The following is a 10,792-nucleotide window of genomic DNA, read 5'->3' on the forward strand; positions in this document are numbered from 1 at the left end:
TTTTTCTATCATGGTTTGTTGTCGAATAACCCACAGTAAGGAGTATAGATGCATAGGAATTAAATCACGAGTGCCAAGCACGAGTGATTTGATAACACGCATCTATACAACTTACTGTGGGTTATTCGACAACAAACCATCATATAAAAATATTATTTCGATTCTAACACGATTCTGATTGATTTGGTTCAAGCTTTAGGACGTGAACTATATTTTTTAAAACTCCGCCCTTCTTAGTACAAAGTTCACTATTTAGTGACGTCATTGACTTGTACAAACATATGACGTCGTTTTCATTCATAAATATTTTGCAAATGACGTCACTTTTATGAAAACAACAATCGTGACGTCACGTTTATTGATGCTACTGAAAAGCTGATATGCTATAAATGTTTTCTGAATTACGCTTCCTAACCAATAACATTCTTTGTAGGTGTGGTTATGCCACTTATCACCAAATATACAATTTGTTGTTTCATTACATTTATATACATGCTACATTTATTACATTTCTTTTAGGGCGGGTTTTAGCACGTGCATTTTACTGCAATATTTTCTTTATTTATTCGGAACTATTTTCGAATCATTAAGCTCCGCCCATAAGTTATTGCAGAATAACCCACACTTGATTTCCTTCTTTGTCTATAGAAAACAAGTCGCGTGCCGTGTTAGAATTCAGCTTTCCATATGTTTTGCAGGCTTTATTCCAAGAAATACTTGGATTTTTCAGAAAAAGATCATCTGTTGTTGTTGTTTTTTCACCACTGTTGATGTTGCTGCTGTTACTGCGGCTGTTGCTGCTATTACTGCTGCTGTTGCTGTTATTACTGCTGCTGTTGTTGTTATTGCTGCTGATGCTGTAACTGCTGCTGCTGTTACTGCTGCTGATGTTAGTGCTGCTTCTGTTAGTGCTGCTTCTGTTGTTACTTCCGCTGCTGCTGTTGTTACTTCCGCTGCTGTTGTTGTCACTTCCGCTACTGCTGTTGTTACTACTGCTACTGTTACTGCTGATGCAGCTGCTGTTACTGCTATCGATGCTGTTTTTGCTGCTGTTACTTCTGCTGTTTCTGTTTGTAAAAACAGCTTGAAAAACTATTCCAAGTTTTCCACCCTCTAGTTTACTCAACCTTGGCTCTAAAACAGCTGTCAAGTCGCCCTGACTGATGAAATACAGCAGTGGTATTGACAGAATATACCTCCAACTTAAACCATTACACCAACTAACCTCCGCTCAGGCAAGTACCACCTTTCTTATTTGTGCAGAAATTCAATTCAATCCACCTGGGGCAACATCCCCAATTTTCCACCGAGAATTCCGCAACAATTTAAAAAGAAAGTGCTCGCAGCGCCATTATACAATCGTGATACATCGGCTATCTCGGATTCCTCCGTAAGATAGGCCTCGTGGCTAACGGTCGCCATATTGCCTTGTATTACTACTTTACTACCCAAAAGGTTGTCAGTCTATTGTTATGAGGCTGTATACATGCGCGTTGAACTAGCGCCAAACTTTTTACCGAAACTTTGATATTAAGAGCACTATTAACGTTCATTTGTGTTGCATTTTGACCTATTATCCAAGTGATTTACTTTTCCATTATTATTTAATCACCCTATCATCCAATTTTTAAGATGAAATTACGGTGTTTACAAAACCAACCAAACCGAAAGTGAAACTTGATGCATTACGTTTCGCGATGTAAACATTAAATATTTGTTCAGTTTGAGGAAGCGAATCGATAATAGACGTTGGAATATGTATGCAATACAGACTATCATTGCCGATTGTAGTACTGGCTAAAAAATACCTTTTATGACAGGTCATGTATAGAACGTTAATCAAATGAAATAGTGACCATAAATCACTACAAATGTCTGGGTTGTTCATTAACCCATTTATGCCCAGTGGACTCACCCATCCTTCTAAATTGGATCAATTTATTTCCAAAAATAGGGGTGACTGGTATATTTATTTCTATATTTAGAATATTTCTTACAGAAATTTCTTTAAGCAAACAGCGCAGACCCAGATGAGACGCCGCATTATGCGGCGTCTCATCTGGGTCTACGCTGTTTGCAATGTCCTTTTTTTCAGGACGCTAGGCATGAATGGGTTAATATAATTCATGCACATTTCTGATCTAATTGCCTGTATCTAGTTGTAATTACCATGATATTGATAAAATTAAAACGTTTTTTTTTCATAAATTAACATTACATGTTTTATTTTTATCATTTAGGGAATATATAATTGTATCATTATCATCATTAAATATTCTGAAAATGATCTAAATTATCATGATTACTTTAAAGTAGAATTTTTAAATTTTACTCATTATTTTTAATGAATTTCCACATTTGCTTGATTCAAAATAAAATGTATTAATAAGGGTTTCAGTTGTTAGTTTTAACCCTTATTTAGTTCGATTAAATTTAAAATACTAACTACGTACATGTATGTGAAATGCTCTTGAGTTCGTTTCCTGGGCCTAGAACCAGTACTTGGGTGTCTCTTGGAGATTTCTTAAGAATGCTCCCACACTGGGGATCAAACCAGTGACCTCCAGATCATTAGGTGGACACCACATCCATTACACATCAGCGACCTTTAATTAGTAAATTACTTTAGTATTGCAGCATTATATAATGTAATGTTGCTACATATTTTTGGAAAATGATTAATGTGCAGTACTAAATAAATCTAAATGCATACAATTTTAATTGTGTATATTGTGTGATTATTAGTTACAAATTCCCTTTTTACAGGTATACTGGATTATGAAAGACTGATAAACATAAAATTGACAACTCATCTCCCCAACGATACTTTGTGTGGCTCATTCTCAGAACAAACCCATAGTCAGTGAGAAAACTACAGTGTAAAAAGACCACTTGATTGTGACAATTATGGCTGACCAAGCAAATGTTATCATTAAAAATAAAGAGAACTTCCAGTTCAATATACATTTTATACCAATTATGACATTGGCCAACACAGAAAATAATTATAAGGTTGATTTTCCCAAAATTGACTGTTACAATTGGATACTGTTTTAAGCTTCACTGTACTTTGTCTGAAAATAAAAGTCCTTTATGATGTAATAGAAACATACATATTTAATTTTTAGTTTTACAAGGATATATATATATACATACATATATTATAATATCTTTTATCGATGGTCAATCAATTTAAGTTTAACTAATATATACATACACATTTTATACATGTGTATGCTTTGATTTTTTTCTATTGAAGCCAAATTAATATCCCATTAGATAGATAGATAATATCACAGCAGTATTTCTATTTTGTCTGCAAGTACTGCAGAAATCATGGATTATTATTTTACTGAGTCAGCCTTAATCTTTATATTATAATTGTTAAAACAGATTAAGATGTGCATTATACAATTGAGGATGCATCAAGATTAAAAAATGGTACATGTATTAATTAATAAAGAATCAATAACAATCAGAAACTGTGCTTTTTTTTCAGTATTGTGTGAAAGGATTTGAAGTAATGATGTGTTTTTGAAATATGATTTATGTGAATTTGAATAAATATATAAAATTTAGTGATTTTCTCAGACAAAAACTGTTAATTACATACTAAAGTATTCAAAATGTATTATTGTAATATTTATTCGAATTTTTTAGTACAAAAAGCACTTTTCCCTGGCATTTGTATTTATAGTAATTGCATATTTTATAATTCTGACAGCATTTATAAACTGTGTTCATGCAAGCATGAACACGGTTTCATTTTTAGAGTATTTAAACAAGAGGGCCATGATGGCCCTGTATCACTCCACTGCTGAAAAAAAGGCTGAAACAAATTTCTCTGCATGTGCAAATACTTAAATATAGGCCCTATTTAAGCACATGTACACTTTTGTGACCTTCTGGGCTGGGTCAAATTTAACCCCAGGGGCATAATTTGAGAAAACTTTGTAGAGGACTACTATATCTCACTACATACAAAATGTGGTAGCCCTAGGTCCTAGAGTTAAGGACAAGAATATTTTTAAAGTTTTCACAAAATAAGAAAGATATAAGCGTATATAATGTTCAATTTTGTGACATGCGGGTCAGGATCAAATTTGACCCAAAGGGCATAATTTGAACAAACTTGGTAGAGGACTATAAGATGTTACTGCATACCAAATTTGGTAGCCATAGTCCAAATGGTTTTCGACAAGAAGATTTGTAAAGATTTCACAAAATAGGCGCTTTAAAAGCGTTTATTCAATTTTGTGACCCCCCGGGGCAGGGTCAAAGTTGACCCCAGAGGCATTATTTGAACAAATTTGGTAGAGGTTTATTAGATGTCACTACATACCAAATTTGGTAGCCCTAGGCCCAATGGTTATGGACAACAAGATTTTTAAAGTTTTCACAAAATAGGCCCCATATAAGCGTATGTTCAGTTTTGTGACCCCGGGCAGGGTCAAATTTGACCCAAGGGGCATAATTTGAACAAACTTGGTAGAGAACTATAACATGTCACTACATACCAAATTTAGTAGCCCTATGCCTTATGGTTAAGGACAAGAAGAGTTTTAAAATTTTCTCAAAATAGGCACTATATAAGCATATGTTCCATTTTGTGACCCCCGGGGCAGGGTCAAATTTGACCATAGGGATTAAATTTGAACAAATTTGGTAGAGGACTATTAGATGTCACTATATACCAAATTTGATAGCCCTAGGCCGGATTGTTATTGACAAGAATTTTTTTGAAGTTTTCACAAAATAGGCCTTATATAAGCATATGTTCAATTTTGTGACCCTCGGGGCAGGGTCAAACTTGACCCCAGGGGCATAATTTGAACAAATTTGGTAGAGGACTATAAGATGCCACTACATACCAAATTTGGTAGCCCTAGGCCCAATGGTTATGGACGAGAAGATTTGTAAAGTTTTCACAAAATATACCCTATATAAGCATATGTTCAATTTTGTGACCCCGGGGCAGGGTCAAATTTGACCCCAGGGGTATAATTTGAACAAATTTGGTAGAGGACTATTAGATGTCTCTACATACCAAATTTGATAGCCCTAGGCCCAATGGTTATGGACGGGAGATTTTGAAAGTTTTCACAAAATAGGCCTTATTTAAGCAAATTTTCAATTTTGTGACCCCCAAGGCAGAGTCAAATTTGACCCCAGGGGCATAATTTGAACAAATTTGAAAGAGGTACACCCCAGGAACATTCCTAAGAAATTTCATCAGAATTGGACCAGTAGTTTAGGAGAAGATGTTTAAAGGAAAAGTTTATGCATGGATGCACTATGGACACAGGACCTTTGGCCAGTGGAGCTAAAAATCAAATTAAACATTTAGTTTTGATTTAAAATCAGTTTTTATATGCAAGTGTCTATTTCACTTATAAATTAAAACAGCATATTATTCATTATTGAAAAGATTATTCCAAGCTTGATGTCATATTTCAACTTTGCATAGTGTAGTTAATTGAACATTGTATTGAACTGTATGGGCAGCTATATTTTTTAATTTATGTATGTTGTATTATAAAAAATGCATTATTTCTACCACAAGTAGACCATATAAGGCCTACTGCTACTAAATAGGCACTGGTATGAATTTGACACTGTTTTTGATGCTCATACAAAACTTTAATTATTACTACACTTTAGTATATTAAATATTTTCAAGTTTTTGTTTAACATTTTTTGCAAAAGAAAAGAGTGTCTTAATGCATTTGAAAATATACTTAAAACAAACTAAAAATGCATTTTAACATACCTTTTTCCTGGTAAAGTGTATTTGGGATGATAAAAAATACACTTGAAGAGTATTAATGCTGGAAAAATGCAGAAAAAAATACATTTGTTTCTGTTAGAAGTGTGTCTTGTCTGCATTTTTAAGTGTATTAAATGCACATCAAATGCAGATAAATACAATGCCAATACTGTTACATGTATTGTAATGGACATAAAATGCACTTGTTCTTGTAATTAAATGCTTTAGTGTATTGAAATAACCTTTTATAACGTTTTAACAATTAATAATACCTTTTTATATAAATTTTCTTTTGAAATGTGACACTTAAATGATTTTTGCACCACTAGTAAGAGATATAATTTGTGCTCATAATGCTTTATCATTACACTACATAATATCATTTGTTGTATGAAAATTACCCGTAAAATTCATGTGAAAGCTCAAGAAATCAATAGCAGCGTGCTATACCCTGCTCCTTTTTACATGACTTGATGGTATTTAATCCCCAATTCTACATGGCTAAGGGAAAATTAATGTGCAGATTTGACAAATAAGTCTTAACTGGGATCCAATAGGCAGACTTTCATATTACTTGTATTTAATTTAAATCATGATCTGAATTGCTCGTTGGCAAATCTTTGTTGGTCACAGTATTCAACTGAATTTTGTTCACTTTGTAGTTATTATATTTTCTATATTTATCAGACAACATCTTTCTTCAAAAGTTTAACGTGATTGCTTGGTTAATTTAGAAACAAGATCAATGCATCATAACATAAAATGAAAAAATGTGTAATAGTAAAAATGGCAGCAAAAAAGCACTAGATTATCTGCCTTAAATCTGAGACGATATGTTGATGTATTGGAATTTCTCATAAATAATGTGCTCCATAGTTGTATAATTGTATAGTCGCATGCATGAGTGGTGTCAATGTCACAATACCAATTAAAGCCTATAATTTACTAAAACAATTTGAAGTTTGATGTGAGTTTTTTTCAAGATCTGTTAAATATAATTATATATACATGTATATATATATTGTTGAAAAGTTAACATGCAATAAGTTTACTGTAATTAAGTGACAAATAGTTTTACTGATTTGGTTGGAGGCATATATGCAGATATATCATGGTTTGTGCAGAGGACAGTAGCAAAAACAAGAGCTGTCTCCGTAGGATGACATACGCCCCCGATAAACGCTTTAATAGAAGTTATGAGCATTTTTCAAAACCTAAAAGCCGACCCTAAGTTCAAGGTCAAAGGGGTCAAAATTTGTGTGTGTATGGGAAGGCCTTGTCCATATACACATGCATACCAAATATGAATGTTACATCTGAAGCGACATAGAAGTTATGAGCATTTTTTCGAAACCTAAATGCAAAGTGTGATGGATAGACAGACGGACAGTGCGATCACTATATGCCATCCTTTGGGGGCATAAAAATGTGTTTCACATTGTTTTGGTAAATGAGTAATGTAGTTAAAGGGGCCTTTTCACAGATTTTGGCATTTTTTAACTTATTCATTAAATGCTTTATATTGATAAATGTAAACATTGGATCGTAAAAGCTCCAGTAAAAAATCAAGAATAAAATTAAAAAAAGGAAAAGAACATTGCCCGGAGCAGGTTTCGAACCAGTGACCCTTGGAGTCCTGCTAGAGTCCTGAAGTAAAAACACTTTAGCCTACTGAGCTATTCATCCGAGTACACATCCTTGACGTATTTTATACCTTATATAAGCAATCTTCTTAGTTTCACAAAATTTAACGACAAAAACAGAACTCTCCAAATTATTCAATCGTTTCGCGTTGCAACGCTTTATAATTTTTAGGTTTTAAAATCGTCAAAAGATGCATATAATGGCTATATTAGACCATGGTAAATGTTCAGTATTACTGTTTCCTCACAAATATCATAACTAAAACGAAAATTTGCGAATCTGAAACAACTTTTTTCAATTTTGTCAATTTACCAAAGCGTGAAAAGATCCCTTTAAAAGAACAGAATCATCAATTATAAAGTTATTGATTATAAAGTGTTGCTGGCATATTTGATGCATTCATCTAGCTATAAGAAGGTCCCTGTTTTATCCCCACTGGCACCGAGTGAGGGTTCTCAAAATCTTTAAACAATATGAATAACTACATATAGGGTCGAGAGCCTTGTTGATATGGGGGCTAAACACCTGAAATCAAAGCGACCCAGGTTAAAGGCCGAGGCCAAATAAATAAACCAGAGGCCGCATGATCCTGCTATACTCTGAACAAGTATTGTTTCTTCTCAGAAAACTGGCTTAAGTGTCTTACTAAGCTTTAGACTTTGAGTTTCAGTGCAATCAATCTAAAATAAATTGGTCAAATTAAATAATAATTTGTAAAAAATAAACATTCTGCACAAATTCAATTATTTACTTTACCTGTGTGCATGAATCATTTCAGTCTTGATGGTTAGTGAACTATGTCAAAAGCACCATAGCTATGAAACACTTGTTTTTTGAATTGTGCAATGTTCCACAGAAATGATGCTGATGATTATTCTACACGATGATGAATTCAATTATTAGAATTTAGATATATTTCTAAATTCCATTTCCACCAACAATTCGGTTATTCCACTACCAGTTCACATGCTTCATACACAGTTGAAAATAACACTATTTCACTCAACAACCGTGACACATGTACTCAATTTTTCAACTTTTCGCAATTAAAATTGTCTTCTACTGTTATTGTTGTTGTTGTACTTTTGAAAGTAGTTCGAAAGATGGCGACCATTAACCCAGAGATTGATTTATGAAATAAATCGTCTGCTGATCCAGAGTGCGCCATTATAGTCGAATGGTAAGCAATTGGGCCACCTTTTACCACGAACTGTTATAAAGGCTGGAAAGGGCTGGAAAACACTGGAGCAACAATGGCGTCCTCCTTACCTCGCTAACACAGCTCGAATATGCTCTCCTCACGAGAAACCCCGGGAAAACGCGCCGTAGCCACAAGTGGAATTTACTACCCACAAGAAACTCGTCCAGTCTGGTTCCCACCTCGCAGAGCCTGGTTCCCGCCGTCAAAATAGCGAATGCTACAGGTGAAAGAAATTGAATGTTTGAATAAATTTGTAAAAGGGGGATCTATGGAATGTTTCAACGTTGTTTGGTTAAAACCCCATCATAGTTTCAGAAAAGTTGTTTAAATTTCCGTTTAATATTAGTTGCAATAATTCAACTATCAGCTTTATAACCCAATGGGTTGCTGATAGTTGCAATGGGTGCAATGGCCATGGGTGCAAAATGTTATCAACAATGCAAGGGTTAAGGAACACTGAAACTGCAAGAACTTATACAAGTTTACCTGTCTAAACCACAAACTCATGCGAATGGTACCATTAAAGCAAGCAATAATTGCTTTTTATTGACTTCGTCTTTCTTTCGTACTTTTTATCTACCATATTGGATCAGTTCGCACTTTCCCGAATTAAAGTGTCGCTGGCGGCTAGCGCATTACACCAATTGTTTGCACAACGGGTGAGGGACGAACGACAACTCTGCTAGGAGCTTGCGATTACACTATTATTGATGCTTTGGGTCCGTATTCACCGACGTTTTGGTGAAAGTCTAAATTATAAACACAAACTTAAGCAAATAAATCAATCGAAATAACGTTTAACCCATAATAATTGTCACAAAACGATCACATCAACATAAGAAAACTTTACTTCATCAATGAAAATAACATGTTACAGCATAAAATGAATACATCTACATTGAAACAAGTCTTACACGTCAAATGAAAAATATGCTACCATATTAATAGGTTCTTGTCCCAGCGCTGTGTATCCCCAATGACAAAGTACTTTGGCAATTATAATTATAAATATCAACAATGTTATGCACAAATGTTACTACCTGCCAGTAAACAGTGAAAATAGCACTAATAGAACTATTCGGTGTAAGTGTTAATTATAGACACACACTTACTAGAATTAATCAATCGAAATAACGCTAAACCCATGATAATGGTCACAAAACAATCAACATAAAGAGAACTTCATAATAGTTTGTCCGGACACGCTCCAAAACAAGTACAGCTTCGTGAGCATCTGTTACAACAAATGCACAACTGGCAAACACAGTCTTCACATGTGTCATCTTGACAACCATCGCCTTGGGCCGGAATAGGATTCATGTCTTTAGTTCTTAGCTCCTTCAGAACGGTACGTCTGACGCATTCCGTCCCATTCACCATGGTCTTCATAGCGTCATCGCAATCCGTTATGGACCGCGGGTACGCGAAAACCACAGCAAGAGCGGGATCTCCATCCCTACCGGCTCTGCAAATCTCCTGCCAGTAAGACAGGATAGAGTGCGGTGCGCTCCAGTGGACCACGAGCCGCACGTCCGGAATGTCGATCTACCATCACAGAAAATAAATGTCATTATTGAGTATCAAGATTTACCTTTTTTAAAAATAAAAATACATACTCATGTTTTAACTTCGTACGATATACAAGTTTAATTCATATGGTATGGACGTGATTGAGCAAAATGGAATAAGAAAAACTTTATTAACTAAGTAAATAATAGTTTTATAGAGAAAAAAATGTCGAAGTGAATTATAATCATTGTGAAAGTAACTTACTCCAAGCCCAAAGGCGACTGTTGCCACAACGACGCGAACTCTTCCGGCCCGGAAATCATTTAGAATCCTCCCCTTCGTGGCGTCTGTTGTTGAAGATGTAAACATTTCAACAACGCGGTTGCAGCTACGGTGCTCCCCGTCGTAGGACGTGTCACCGAGTTGAATAACCAACCATGACCACACTTGATATACACACCTGTACGACGTGAAATCGCAAAAGGACGATCTTTTTTACATACATGCAATATAAGATTATTTGTTTAAAGGAACACAGACATAGAAAAGCATATTAAACATCGTTGCAAATTTCAGAAACAGTTTAGTTTACCCAATTACAAAGATCTTCACATTATCTTTTTCGAGCAACTTTCTTTTAATAGCGTTCTCTTAGTCGCGAGAAGGGCACT

General features: G+C 34.7%; 1 protein-coding gene across 1 annotated transcript; it reads right to left on the reverse strand.

The window, feature by feature from the left end:
- Positions 1-9,609: 9,609 nt before the first annotated feature.
- On the reverse strand, positions 9,610-10,574 carry LOC127855123 (ATP-dependent helicase wrn-1-like). The gene is made up of 2 exons (XM_052390509.1): positions 10,386-10,574; positions 9,610-10,157 (listed from the first exon to the last, which is right to left on the reverse strand). Exons 1-2 carry the CDS (start codon positions 10,488-10,490, stop codon positions 9,795-9,797), a joined length of 468 nt encoding a protein of 155 aa, XP_052246469.1. The 5' UTR covers positions 10,491-10,574; the 3' UTR covers positions 9,610-9,794.
- Positions 10,575-10,792: the final 218 nt, after the last annotated feature.

The sequence above is a fragment of the Dreissena polymorpha genome, chromosome 13 (assembly GCF_020536995.1).
Source record: "Dreissena polymorpha isolate Duluth1 chromosome 13, UMN_Dpol_1.0, whole genome shotgun sequence".
Classification (NCBI taxonomy): domain Eukaryota; kingdom Metazoa; phylum Mollusca; class Bivalvia; order Myida; family Dreissenidae; genus Dreissena; species Dreissena polymorpha.